The 15,780-nt window shown below is 41.2% G+C and overlaps 1 protein-coding gene across 1 annotated transcript; it reads right to left on the bottom strand.

Moving 5' to 3' along the window:
* Positions 1-290: 290 nt before the first annotated feature.
* LOC134533960 (elastin-like) lies at positions 291-1,052 on the bottom strand. Its single transcript, XM_063371845.1, has one exon. The coding sequence runs from the start codon at positions 1,050-1,052 to the stop codon at positions 291-293; it is 762 nt and encodes a 253-aa protein (XP_063227915.1).
* Positions 1,053-15,780: the final 14,728 nt, after the last annotated feature.

A 15,780-nucleotide genomic window follows, 5' to 3' on the forward strand; every position in this document is an offset into this window, starting at 1 on the left:
CCGGTGCCGAGTGACGGAAATTGCGGGGGACGACTCCAAAGACCCCGCCAGAACGACCCCTGTCCCGGAACCCATCATAACCGACCCAGACGAGGCCGAAGAGGATTCGCCCCCGAGCCCGACCAGAGGCGTTTGGAGACAAGCGGCCTCCCTTGCCGACGCAACTTTCTACGTCACCGTCACACAACTGCGCGAGGAGGGGGCTGGACGTCCCCGTCGGACAAAACGCAGACCAGTGAGGCTGCAAGAGTTCGTCCTGGACTCCACCCCGGGGTGGAGCTCACCCAGCCCTACGAACAGCAAGGCCCGACGAGCCCGGAGGAAGGTAGCCCACGAGAGCGGCCCCGACGGGAGCGTCGGCCTCCGGTCCACCTGGCTGAGTACGTCTTGGGCAGGCTCGTGGCACCGCCTCCTATGCCAAGTGCCGCGGCGCCGCCGCCCGGCCCAGCTACCCACGCATCGACCGAGGCGGCGTCCGCCTGCGCCGACACTCCAAGCGCCGCGGCGCCGTCTAACAGCCCAGCTGCCCAAGCAGCGACCGAAGCGACGTCCACCTGCGCCGACACTCCACGCACCACGGCACCGCCTCCCGGCCTAGCTGCCCACGCAGCGACCGAGGCGGCGTCCACCTCCGCCCACACCTTACGTGCCGCGGGGCCGCCTCCCAGCCCAGCTGCCCACGCAGCGACCGAGGCGGCGTCCACCTGCGCCGACACCCCACGTGCCGCGGGGCCGCCTCCCAGCCCAGCTGCCCACGCAGCAACAGAGGCGGCGTCCGCTTGCGCTAACACCCCATTTGCCGCAGCGCCGCCTCCCGGCCCAGCTGCCCACGCAGCGACCGAGGCAGCGTCTGCCTGTGCCAGCACCCCACGTGCCGCGGCGCAGCCTCCCGGCCTAGCTGCCCACGCAGCGACAGAGGCGGCGTCTGCTTGCGCTAACACTCCACGTGCCGTGGCGCTGCCTCCTGGCCCAGCTGCCCATGTAGCGACCGGGGCGGTGTCCGCCTGCGCCAGCACCTCAGACGCCGCCGGCGCTAAGGCGCCACGCGCCATGGGATCTCGTGTCGATGGGTGCCGGCTGTGCTAGGGGGTCGTCGTACCGCAGGAGCGGGAACACGGGGCGGAGACAGGCTTCCGCTGGGGGGGGGGGGTTTGACGTCGTATCGACCATGGATGTTAAGCCCGTGCTCCGCACCGCCAGTACCGTATCCCGTTTTCGGAGCGCGTCCCTCGCCCAGCCGGATTGAGTCAAGCGAGCGCCCCGGGCGTGATCATAATTAACTGAATTAAAACAACAGGACACGAAACCCCGGGGGCTCGACTACGGAAAATAATGCCCAAACAGGGCATTAGGACGATATTAAGTTTTCACATGCAGTGTGCAAGTGCGTCGTAGAGACTCCGTGCGTGCGCGGCTCGCACGGAACAGAAAACTACCCTCGTTACTAGCCACAGCGGCTACGGGCCTTGATTAATTGGCCTATGATAGTGGTCTAGCCAAACTAAGGGAATTCAAACTCAAACAGTGCACATCGAGACAATTTGTATTAAATTTACAGTCGCCAACTTGGTGCCGCTTTTTAAATTAATTATTCAAGTAAAACAATTGTTAAGCCTTTGGCAAATATTTACCAGGTGCAAAGTTTTAATCAAGCACCTGGAGCATGTTTTTTCCTCATCATGTAACCAATTAAATTATTATAAGTTTTTGGTGCCGACTCACAAAGAACAGAAAGTTTCTCTTCCTTGCGAGGCAGCCATGTTCGGCAGTCTCCAACCACTCCGCGCCGGGAACAGACGTGTGTCCGTGGGCAGCATTCAAGTTTGTTGCATTGATTAATTTTATTCTGTACTACATCTTCAAATTTAAATCCTTTTATTAATTCACCGCTGCCCATGTCGATTCGGTGCGTATTTTGCGGAACCAGGCCTATCCCGACCGTCTTCAGTGTGATACCGCGCTACGTATCGTATCACGGAACGTACGGTACTGGCCGACTTCAGCGAAAGTATTTTTTAATTTAGGACGCCTTGGATATGCCTGCCGGTTGCACTCACGTAACTGTTTCCCCGAACTTAGGAGCCTGCTCATAGAGCCCCTCCTGCACCCGTTAACTTTCGGCGCTGGCCGTCTCCAGCGAGCATCGACCCACGTCCTGCGAGACTGCCGCGGTAACCATTAATGTCGTGTAGTGTTGTGTTTTTTTTTGTTAATTGTGTAACCGCTAGACATCGCCAAGTGTTGGTGAGAGTTTTTGTAGTGGGACTAAATTAAAGGTAATTCTCACCAACTCGTGTACAATAATTTTCCGTAGTCTCCCGTCCTCCACACGGCCTTCACAGTCAAGGGAGAACCATTCAGGTTAGATTCAAGCCGTGTACCTGGCGGGGCACGCGGGGGCAGAGTACCCAGGACCCAACATCAACGGCTTAGCAGTCCGCTAGCCTGGCGCCCCTCCGGACAACAGCAGCATCGCGACGCCCGTAGCGCCCGTCAGGTACTCCCCGGACCTTTCACAGAGGTCGGGTGACGGCAATATATACTGACGAATCGTACGACACTTCATACGGTCGATTTAGGGCGGGCCATGGAGAAGATGAAAAAGGATTTGGAAATATTACCTATTGAAGCTACATGCTGTTTCTGGCGCGAGAAGTGAAGGCTCCATGTGCGCGGAGCTGCCGGCCCTGGTGAGTGCTGGAAGGTTACTGACTACTCTCCCTGGCATCCCGGCCAGGGAGGGGAAGAAAATCCACGGGAAGCTACGGAGCACGGAAAGATGATGCCGGCCAGTTTTGTGAACCAAAAGTGTTTACAATTACATTAATAATTAAGGAATATTTGATATATCAAAAGTTTAAGTTAATGTTTGTAATTTAAATTGCATATGCACTGTGTCCCCTTTTGCGCATTGCCACACCAAGCCGGGCGCTTCGTACACACAGCCGGCTGTGACTTACGTCACGCCATTCGAGGCACTGCTCCCCCCTACTCTATTTTGCACGCGTGGGCGTGTTCGTAGCACTGGCCCTAATTCAGGTGTTGAGGACACATAACGGACTGTGCTCTCAGAGGGAGCACCGATGGCGGCATCAAATGCCCCCCCCCCCCCCTCGACGTGGCTGCTCTGTGCCTCAACACCTTTACACACACTGTATCGCCGCTCTCGGTCGTCGCACCGGTTCACCTGCAGGCAGGATTAAGCTGTGGGTTGTGTACTGGGGCTCGGTGTGGTTCGCCCACAAGGACAGGGGTACCCCAAGTGACGTCCTATACAGTGTTTTGGGTGGTGTTGGTTGCCCTGGTTGGTCCCCTCCCATGCGTACGGTGGATGCTCCAGGCCATATGTCATTGGTGGGTGATGTGATTGCCCCCAGGAAGTAGTCCCTGAGGTGGGGTGGGGTCTGACGTGCACAACCGGGTCGGACTCGGGGGTTTTGGGGTTCCGCTTCGAGCGGGCGGCTACTATCGGGGGCCCTGGCTTCCCTGTCACCGCTCGTCCCCCTGGTGGCCTGGTTGATTGTGGTGACGTAGTCATTCAGGTGAGCGGGGGTTCGATGGTGCCTACGCGGTTGGGTCATCCCTGCGTCGGCATGTCTGTCTAGGTCCCTGGCATCCCTGCTGTCCCCGTGTGGCATGGCCTGAGGGCCGACTGTCCCGTCACCTCTTTCCGCTGCTGACGGTTCTCCTGTGCAGCACGTACGTTGTAACAGCCGCTGCTTCCGGCGTGGGTACCTCCTAGCGACTTCCTCCCCCTTCCCCGTTTCTGTCTCTGGCTCCTCTATGACTACCCGGAATGTAGATGTACTCATGTTCAGGTCCAGTGGCCACCAGGGCTCGTCATGCCCATCAGACTCCGGTACGGGCGCCTTGTCGTCCGAGTGACAGATGATGGGTTGAGTCTCGCCTGCGTCGGGAGGGGTGGTAGCGGATTCGTGGTGGGAAAGTGTCGCTTCTCCTGCCTCATCTGGTTGACTGTCAGTTGGGGCGACGTCCGGACTAGCCGAGCGGACGACGTTGCTCGTGGGGCTAGGAGGGGTGGTGTCGCTCGGGAGCCCTTCTCCTGTTTCGCTGGCCTGTGTGTCGGGGGGCGGCCCCGACCCCGGGTGTTATGCTGCTGCCTTGCATCGGGGGCCCCGCATCCCTGATCGTGTCCCCGCTGAGCCTGTGGTCGTGGGCAGGTGGTGGATTCGGGGTAGTAATGACTAGCCGTAGGTCGTCCCGGTGCACTTTGGCGGGACGCCCACTCGGGGTGCATACGGCATAGGTGGATGGCCCTGTTTTCCAGAGGATCTGCCGCGGCGGTGACCACTTGGGGGCCAGCCCGGCGCAGAAATTTTTTGCCCCTGCCGAGAGGTGGTGCTGACGCACGTAGACCCACTGTCCGGGTGTGAGGGGAACTGGTGCGTGCGTGGTGGGTGTTTTGTGCATGAGGAAATGAGCTTGCTTCTCCCTCCCCTGCTCCCGCATGGCCTCGATCTGGGGCAGCAGCTCAACCCCCCACAAGTCTTCCGTGACTGTGTTTGCTACGCTGCATTCCCCCGGGAGTGCCAGGTTTTTCCCCTGTACGAGCTCCGCGGGGGAGTGACCGGTGACGGCGTTTATGCTCCGCCTCAGGCAGTACAAGATTTTAGGCAGGTGGACGTTCCATTTTGTGTGATCGTCCCCCAGACACAGCCGAAGTTGGGCCTTTATATCTTGATTTCTCCTCTCCGTGGGGTTTGTGCCGGGTTGGTACGTAGGTGTGGTGTGGTGGGTGATGCCCCAGCAACGGCAGTCCGCTCGCCATTGCCTCCCCATGAATTGACTCCTGTTGTCCGTCAGGAGGACTTTTGGGAAGCCATAGCGCGAGTAGACCTCCCCTTCGAGCAAGTTGGTGATCGTCTTGGCCCAGACATTGGACACCGGGAACGCCTCCACCCAGCACGTAAAGAGGTCGGTGACGACCACGAGGAAGCGCTTTCCCCTGGGTGTCCGCGGGTACGGCCCCATGACGTCCAAGGCCAGAGTGTGGAAGGGCTCGTGTGGTCTGCGGGGCTGTTGCTGTTCGACCCTGTCGGCCCTCCGGGCCTTGCGCTGTTGGCACAACTGGCATCCCCTTACATACTCCTGTACGTCACGAGCTACCCCGGGCCAGTGGAAAGTGTGATGTAGTGCCTCTTGCGTCTGCTCTGCCCCCGGGTGCCCGGCCAAGTCATGGTCATGGAAGAAATGCAGTATGGCCGGACGGGCGGCGGCGGGTACGTGCGTTTGCCGGGGGTGCGGCGTTTATCCTAAAATCGTTTGTCCTAAAGCGTTTATCCTAATTTCGTTTGTCCTAAAAATTAGGACAAACGACTTTAAGACAAACGACGTTAGGACAAACGACTTTAGGACAAACGACTTTAGGACAAACAACTTTTAGGACAAACGACTTTAGGACAAACAACTTTTAGGACAAATGACGGAACAGCTTCAAAATATTTTTACTCTGAGTTTTAGGACAAATGACTTTAGGAGAAACGACATTAGGACAAACGACTTTAGGACAAACGACATTAGGATAAACGACTTTAGGACAAACGACATTAGGACAAACTACTTTAGGACAAACGACTTTAGGACATATGACTTTTAGGAAAATGATTTTAGGACAAACGACATTATGAAAAACCAAGTTAGACAAATGACTTTAGGACAAAAAACTTTGAGTCAAACTATTTTATTTGAAAACCACAGAGCATGTGAGAACTTACAGTAAAAGAAAACGTTTGAAAAAATAATTTTATATACTGGGGAAATACTTTACATTCTATGTAAAAAAAAATTCAGTGTTTACGATCGTTACAATTTTTAGACATCTAGGAATGGACGACTACGGTTTCAACGACCTAAATCTGTTTTTTTTCTTTTCCTTTTGCTATAAGATCAATTACCTTACATCGTTTGATTCAAATCCGCTACGCATCTTGTCTGAACGTAAATTTGTACAAAAATAACCAATTTAGATTTGTAGCTTTTAGAAAGGCAATAATGTCTTTGAGACAAAGATGAATGCCATTAAATGTTAAAATGTATTTAAAAGTAAAAATATAGGATATTTGTTTTTTTAATCTTACTGTGAGTGTGGCACTCGAGGTTCATTTTTTATCACAGTAGCAACCGTCATTAATTGTACTCTTATTCTATAAACCACGCGAACGTTACATACTCGCTTCTATCTCATGCCCTTTCTTCACTTGTCTAGTTTCAGTTCACTTATGAAGTTGCAATGAAAGAAAATCTGTCACAATAAAAACCGTCATAGATATTCATGTTCTGTGCTATGTCACTATTAACTAATCAACGAAACAAATCAACTTGGATAGCTGAAAGTGGCTTGCAAAGTATTGTAACATGAAAATTATAGTTATAACTAGAGACCGGAAAAATTCGCGAATTCATTTCGCGATAGGCTAAAATACAAATAGTTATACCTCAGTGCCGCCTCTGCTATTGGCTCACAACTCACCTGGATGACTCTGGGCCAATGAGAAACACCCAACCAAAGCTGTATCGAATCACAGGCTGCTACAATGGGACGTCTCACAAGACAGCAGGCAATCCTAGAGGTCATTGAACCCGCGAATTTTTCCGGTCCCTAGTTATAACACATTTAATATTTTCTTTAGTAATTTTTTATGTTTCGGGTTGAACCAATATTAAAATTTTCAATAACATATTTTTGTATACGTCTATTCTTAGGAGCGTACGTAACAATATTTCCGGGGGAAGGGGGATTATCATCTCATTCCTCACCTGTGTATGCACTCGGCAAAAGTCACCTTTAATGTTTTTCAGACTAAATTAAATACTTTATTCACAAATATTTTTAATTGAAATCATTATGAAAATATATTTTAATATCAAGCAGTGAAATTATTTACCAGGCAATATAATAAATAACTTTTATACGGGTACACTACTGAAGTATACTAATTAAACAACATTTTCGAAAGCTCTATCTTGTTTTGATAATGCCTTCATTAATGAAAATTTATTAGTTAATACCGTCTCTAAAAAAAATTTATTTGCAATATCACGGTAGTATTTTCTTTTTAAGGGTATGATTTGATTTATCTAGGTACCTGAATGAAATAATAAATTAAAAATCTCATTTTAAGGAATTTGAATACTAAAGAATATTATTAATCAGTTTAAGTAATAGCATTTTATTCATAAGCATGTAACTTATTTTAAGGTTTAAAATAAAGCTACAGTTTTAGTTTGAAAATTCTATATCAGCAATTATCATAGAATAATTATAGGTTTGGATACCAGGCGTTACAGAAGACTCACTTAAAACGTGCGCCTCACCACGCGATTCGTAATCTTTCGACATCGTGTAAGTTTATACTGAAACAGATAATTTAACTATTTTCACACGCGTCGCTGTGTGTAAGACAGGGGCAAACTTGGCGAGCATGAGTTGGTAAAGCGTAAAGGTTGATTGTACCTTCTGCTAGACGTTTTTTTCTGGAAACATAACGGAGTAGTTTTTGAGTCTTCATTATTGAGGTTGAAATCAATATATATGTAAGTACCTTTCTATTCACTCGCTTTCCTTCCTCTATCAAAACAGTCCTCACATGAGTAACACGTAATACCCTTCTCTCAGTGAACATGCATGTTGTCAAAAATAATCACTCTTGTGGGGTTAGTTTATTATAGAAAAATTGTTTTCTTATTACATTTAAGAATGTTTATTTAACATCATTCAGATTTAATTACATATAAGAAATATGTTTTTATTATGATACAGTAAAACTCTGTTGTTCGTAATAAAATATTTTTTCGTAAAAAAATCATGCTTCGTCGTAAACAAAGTAAGACTTTTTAATTATATTTTTCCGAAAAAGGAGCAATATAACAAATATAAACGAGCGAGAACGAACACACACACACACACTCACACTCTCTCACTATGTATATATATGAATGTATATGTGTGTATATTAACCCATACACACATAAGTACCTATATAGCGAGAACGGGGCAAACAGCTCAGAACGACGAAATGAAAACGGCGACTGAACACAATAGCGAAGAACATGAGGACAGCTTAACGAATACAACAACCGCAATTCAGAATAGGCTTTTTTCGCTGAAATTTCAGAAATGTATGTTGAGTACAATACATTCGCCAAATTTTTAGCGATTAAGGCTAATACCTATCCTTAGTTTTGCAGCCACCAGGAAAATTATTTCTCTTATTAATAGGATTATAAGTAAAAAAAATTGGTTGTCTGTAAAGTCGGTTTATGGACGATAGTTTAACGTGACAACGTCATAACAAAACATTGATGAAATGATTGATCCAGAAGAAAAGGAAATATCATATTCGGCCTGAGACTGAGCCGTAATAGGTTTTTGCAACCAATAAAAATAAAAATAAAAATATTATATTCTTTTAGGAAGAATTTTTTTTTAAATTTTTCAATCTTTTGCATGATAAAATCTACCTCTGCATACTTTTATGAATAAAATTGAATCATTTTTATTGCATTATCACTATTTTGTATGGATACAAAGGAGTGAAATGAAATGTGCAATTGAATTAATAAATTTACTTTTATTTGCATTCATTAATTCAAATATATTTATTACTTTGAAATTTTACGTGCGCCATATTTAGTTTTACAAGTACAAATAAAACTCCGCAGCAGCCGGGTTTCTAACCGACTACTTTTAACTTAAGGGGCTTCCCTAGTAGCATCAGAAGTTAGCGGAACACTATGTTTTTAAAATAATGATGGGACTTTATTAATCGACACTACGAATCTGAAAATTTTTCACCCACGAGAAGATAATACACGAATTGTCTGTATAATTTTACATTTTTGTTTTTTTCTATCAAAATATGAAATAAAAAGTCACCAATTTGTCCAACTTTGGGGCCATTTTATACTGCTTAGGAGAATGACAGAAAAAAAGTAAAAGTCTAGAAAAAAAGATAATTTTTTTCTGAAGAAATTCATGTATTTAAAACATATAGTCATCGCTTTGAATTCCGAGATATCTTTTCCACAATTTCTGCAAATCCTTAAAGTTTTCCACCGTCTCGTGCTGCCGCTCGGCGAAGCCAGCTCGCAGGCCACAGCACAGGTAGCGTGGTGGAGGAACCCGTTCCCGGAGGGGAGGCAGGCTGCCTGTGTGTGCGTGTGTGCGTGAGAGGGAGACAACCCACAACCCGCACCGGTAAAAGATAATCCCGTGACCGAAAGAAATTCTCAGAATTGCTTTTAGTGTGCCTCGCCACAGTACCATGTGCTCGACTTACTCTGTGACTATATTCGTGTATCTCTAAAACATTGCTTTTGTTTAAACTACAAATAACCTAAAGCTTACCATACTAGATCATGTATTACGAAATAAAGTATTGAAACTAATCAATCAACACATTGAAAGTTGTCCTACAAACTATTTATTGGTGGCTTTACAGTCTCGCTAGCTAATTCGACAAAATTTATATTTAATTTTTAACATGTAAATACACTTCATTGTTTTTCCTTTTATTTTTAATAAAAATTCAAGAAACAATCATTATACTACCCAATATTTTTTTAAATTATTTTAGTTTTCGAAAATGATTTTACACATCTTACAACGCCGGGGAAAAATTTTATACTGGTATTAACCAAATGGTTAACTATTTACAAAAGTTTTGATACTTAAAAATGTAGGTTTTATATAAAATGTATCTTAAATTAAAAGAAAAATCGTATTTTGAAAACTAAATGTCATTTTGCTATGCTTTTTGGTTAGATAGATATCTGATTGTCTGCACTGTTTTAAAAATGTTCATGGAATAATAAATAAAAAATAAAAACTAGGGAAGTTTTATATTAAATAAGCTAGTCAGAATTATGTAAATGTTCCTCCTGGCGCAGGAATCACGAGGAGGATTGAAGATGAGGTCAGTGACCGATCGCTCACATATGTAGTTATGGATGGTACGTTATTAATTACAAAATTCAAAAACCATTTTGAAGTTAAAAAGTATAATTAGTGGCAATGTTTAATAAAGATGACGTAAATTTTCAGATAAACTTATTTCTACAGCTCAATTAATTAATAAGGGCAGGAAATAAATTTTTTACAGCAATTATACAAAATTATTAAAAAATTTTAAACCACAATTAATTTATCCAAAAACCAAAATTAAGTAAATATTGCCCACACATTACAACATCCACGAAAGAACCTTGCAAATTATTTTTGTTAGATGCATTATTTTGCATTCAAGTTCTTTATTTTTTTATACTTCACCTACTTATAATTGTTACATATTTGGCACATGGTCCGTCACGCCCAATTAAAGGGCCTGAATAAGTAGAACGCGTTTCTGATCAAATTGCACGCCTGTTACTTTACCTGCAACCCGGAGCGGTGTGAAATAAATTATTGTACATTCGTGACGTTGGCAATCAACTTAAATATTTATGAGTTAAAACCAAACATAACTATAACGGATAATCAAAGAAATTTTGAAATTTTGAAAGTTTGTTCTGTTTTTATATAGTACACAAAGCAGTTAAACCATAAATTATTTGTTGTTGAAAAAAAATAATCCTTAACCTTTCATGCTTTTTTTCATTTATTTTCATTACCAGATATTTCCGTTTAAGTAATACTTATATATATAACAATATAGCAATCTAGAAAAAAAATTAAGGTAGCCTTATTCCAAATATGTTATGATAGACGTTAGTTAACTAAGAATATAAATTCGCTTTACAACCACAGCTTGTACACAAGTAAAAAAAACATGGTTCTACTTACAGGCCGTATTGAACGTAGGGTAGGTTTATGACAAATACAACAGCAATAAACATATGGCTGAGTCTGCTTTCATGTACACTTTTTTTTTAAGTTATCACTTTTAAAGCGGGTAAAGGGTACCTATCAAGTAGCTTAGCATTACCCAAAGTGAATGTCGTGCTCCAGAAAATGTTCGAACTATGTAATATTTGTATCACTGTTGCGTTACAGACCTGCAACTTTTTTCAGTGCGCGATGTCACTCTCATGTAAAAATATGTCGTGTTTAGCGCAAACGTGTTCGAATGAATCCACATCGAGCTGCCAAAGAATACCTATCGATGTCGGCAACATACATAAGTATACAAACCAACGTTTACAAGTGTATTCATACGTAAGTATAAAACTGGCGGCGGGCCATGATGCAGTTGGTTCTTCGCGTACAGTCCACTGACGGGATAAGAAGCGTCAAAGATCTTATATGGCTATTCTGTAAACTTGTATGTCATTTCACTGCCTGCTTTAGACAAACAACATCCATTACTTTTAGCTTTGGCTTGAAAAGAATTACTCCGGCCGGCTTTCTTATATGACTTATTTCAGCTCCTCGTGCGACCAGTGTGTATACCTAATTTGTCCGCGGCCTTATCTTTGGGTGAAAGTTATTTGTAAGGGAAGTTGTATCGGTAATGTTCATCATGTATTACATAACAATTCGACTTAGATACGCACATGTGTTTTTAAAATATATGTTTAATAACTTGCAATACAAAGTATGTGTTGAATTTCATGTATTGAATTTTTTTTTACATTATGTACGAACATAATAATCACAATATTTCATGAGAAATTTTTAAAACATTTTACAAAGTAATCTCTAATTTCTTCCACACCTCATGGTTAACTTTACTATTTTATTTCATGTTTCAGTTGATTTAAACTGTTTGGAATCATAATATGACGGACAATGAAGAATATTAGTTTCAGTAAATTTTATGAGAGGATTTACTTATTACATTAAATATACCTCAATTTTTACCTCAAAGGAAAATAGCTGGATATCATTAAATGATAAATATTTGTTTCCCATTAATATAGTTTATGAACATAACTTATTGTTATAATACCTACATTAGTTAAATTGGGTTTTTGTAATGCTCTCCTATTTCAGTAAATTTTTTTGGGCAAATTGAATAGCATATAGTCGATCTTTAACATAAGCTTTTGGAATACATAAATATAATAAATTATGTTCTCGTGATTTTAACAATAAAATATTTCTTCGCATGAAAAAATTAATTAACTAAAAAATATTTCAGTAATTTATACTTAAGGTCTAAAAATTTTTATTTTTATAATATAATAATATTGTATGTATGTATACTTTTCTGAAAAAAGTAGATTCAAGAAAACAAATTTTCTTTTTTTTAAATTTTGTTCTTGAACTTACTTGACAAGCGATATTGAACTTCAACTTTATACTTTCGGTATAGCACTTTTCGATTTATTTTCTCCAAACGGGAATTAAAAGTAAAGAATAAATAACATTTTCCTCTATAATTATTGCAGCCGTATACTGAAAAGTTTAACTTTCCTTTATTTGCATGACGCGGAGCTCCTAACTACACAAAATTTTTGTTATTTATTTTGAACGTTGTATTTATGTTTCCTTACAAACTTAAATGAACCTCTTAACATTTAATTTAATCAAAAGTTATACAATATAAGTATCAAGTTAAAATATTTTTAAGTGTATTTGTGGCTATTTTGTTGTTGAAAATGACACTCTTAAGTTTGAATGAAAGTGAGATATGATAAAATTATATTTGTAGTTAAAAACATAGTTCATTTCAAATTCAATATTTTGTTACATGCATATTTCCAAATAAATTTGACAATATATTAAATTCTATGCATTTGAATCTATTCGTATATTCTGCAGCATTAATTCCTGTAAGCAAATACTTATTACGTACAATGTACTTTTAGTCCTGTCGTATAGTTATGCAAAAAATTGTATCAAAAGTATTGTTTCGTCTATGTGGTTATGGTTTAAAAAGAAAAAAAAGTAATTTAATTTATTTTTAAATTCGGTTGTCAGTAAGAACACGTATTTAGTGAAATACGACATATATTATTCTGTTTATTAAAACATTACTATCGATAACTCCATTTTAGATTTATCTGTCTATGTTATATTTCAAATTGATTCTTTTTCTTCGGCTTATGACAGCAGCAAATTTTGTTTTATCGCATATGTAATGTTTTTATGTTTTGCATATTATAATTAATGAGTTAGTATTGTTGGCGGGTGAGGCTTTTTCACAAATGGACGCGTTCTTGGCGGCTAGCAGGTAGGACGCGTGTATTACGCAGGCTGGATAGGGAAGTACGACTGCGGGCGAGCTCCATGATAGAAGCAACGGGAGTAGTATCACTCGGCTATTTGTATAGGTTGGGATAGCTGTGCGAATGGTAGAACAGACCACGGGACTATGGTGAGGGAAAAGGTCCCAAGCTCGACATCCCGACGATGAGACCGTTTACGAACTGTCGATGGATCATCAGGAAAGTTAACAACTTCTTCAGAAACTTGAGTCCCTCTTTCAAAATTCAGTTTAATACCTGGAGATGACTATATTCGGTGTTCTACCAAGCGAAGCATACTCTTAATTCATTACTAGTTGATGTTTAATATTTTGACGCAAAATAAAACTGTGAATCAGCTTACTTTGCTCATGCCAGGTTTTACAAGTTTTGTCAAAGTTAATTAAATGAATAAAAATTGTGTCCCTTTGTTGCTGGCTACCCGCAAGAAATTATCATGGTGAATAATAATAATTTTAAGTCGACATGTAATATTATGATTTTTATGGGATTGTGTTTTGGTAATGGTGTGTGTAACTGTCTTGTGTATTTTATTACATTCACTTCACGTAACGAATTGTCTGAACGTAATGTTATTGTTTGTTTGTTTTAATATTTCGTTTTATTGAACAAAGATACATAGTTTGCCACTTCGAGCGACTACAGAAATGACAATACAATTAGTTTACAGTGTTACAAACATTTTAGTTTCCTCTACTGTACATGGGGCGAATATTTTTTATGTTATGTTTACTGAAACCATTTTACGCGCTAAGTGAGATGTTGCGATTGAGTAGAAGGGAAAATATGTCTTAAAACCCTGCGTAATATTATGAATTCCATTCATTCGTTTACTCTGTGATCCGGAGGGTCTAATGTTAAGACTGAATACATGTGCACTTCCTCTATGTAGAGTGGCTTCATTGAGATGAAAGCAAAGCTCACGTTGATGAAATACTTATTAATTAAAAAATTAAAATGTTGTTTTATGCTTCAATTTCTGTTAGTGTCGTACACAGATTAAAAATGTAATGCAGAGTTCCTCAGTTTTATGTATATTGAAATTTGCTCATGTGTAGAGTAGTTATTAAAAGCATAAAAAAACATATATGACGAATTGTTGTGTATTATTTCCATTGGGCGTGACCATGAAAATAGATAAGATTTTATCATTATGTGAAATCTACATTTTAAATGTTGGCATTTAAATATTTATGAAAGCGTGTGATCTTAAAGCACTATCTATCTATTTAGGAAGTAGGTAGTTTCTTTGATTTTAGAAGGGTTTTTTAAACAAACAACTAAATTAATTCAAAAATTTGAACTACTGCAAGCAAAAAATACTTTATTCCATTTTTATTTTAAAATTTGCCATTGTATTCTACCTTGCTTACACTCTATTATCGAAAAATATTTTTTTTTGACAGAGATGAATACCGTAAATTAATACACAAAACATACATGTTTTCGTATGATACAATAATAGCTAGTGACAGTGACGAAACCAAAGTTATTTTGATAGTTTGTATAGAAAATCCCCAACAGTAGTGGTGGTATATTTAGGGATTTCTTTGTAGATGGGTACTATTCCACAATAAAAAGGAGTTATCGTCAATTATCAAAGCAGCCATATTTCGTATCTTCTTTGACAGCCTAAATACAGCACCAAATGACGTACTTGGCTAAAAATTAATTCCAGCTGCATGCGTAGATTCCGGGAGGAGGGGAGAATCTCAGGGTGGCCTGAACCTCCCTGAAATAAAAAAGTCCGTCTGAGGGGGCCCGCTTGCATTTGCAAAATCTTCACGTTATCCCGTGGGCCTCATGGGAATCCTACAAATTTTCGCCCGTGATTCCAGCTATACATTTCACTGACACCTTGAGCACAACAGTCAGTACACACACTGAGTTCTTCTATACCACCCGCACTTGTCTTCGATAAAATCTGAACTCAGGTGGATTCAGCGTGACTGACTAAGCCTGCAGTCTGAATCCACCTGTAGGCCGCTGTTGCAACAGCTAAGAAATGTACACTGCTCGTAGTGAACAGTCTGTATGTAACTCGAAACAGGATTCCAGTTCATTCGTGTATACTTATTCATCATATTATGCAACGTTAAAGTCATTAAAAAAATATGCAAAAATAAAATAAAATGCTAAACATGTAATAAAAGCCAGAAAATAATAATATGCAGTAATATTTAGTGTAACTAAATACGACGTGAACCCTAGAATACAAAGTTGACGATGTGTCGTTGGTGGGAACACTTGTTTCTTCCTGACATTTTTTTTCTTTACAGAATTTAAAAGTAAGTTTGACATGCACTTTTTATTCAGGAAGTAAGTTAAAAATTTATTTGTCGTTATTGCGATTTAAAAAGTTGATTTGTGTCTAAGAGTAAAAATAATTAATACTATTTTCATCATTTTATTCCCAGTTTTATTACTCAATTATTAGTAGGACGTGATTTCTCGTCGCGGTGCGGAATACTTTTATGAATGAAAGCATAACTGTTCGTGCAAAACCATCACACAAATGTCAGTTCGAAAGTATAATGTTGGAAATTTTTTTAATGATATAATTTTTGTATTTCCCCCCCCCCCCCCCCCCCTAAAAACACAAGCTAACACATC

Source organism: Bacillus rossius, chromosome 1 (assembly GCF_032445375.1).
Source record: "Bacillus rossius redtenbacheri isolate Brsri chromosome 1, Brsri_v3, whole genome shotgun sequence".
Classification (NCBI taxonomy): Eukaryota; Metazoa; Arthropoda; class Insecta; order Phasmatodea; family Bacillidae; genus Bacillus; species Bacillus rossius.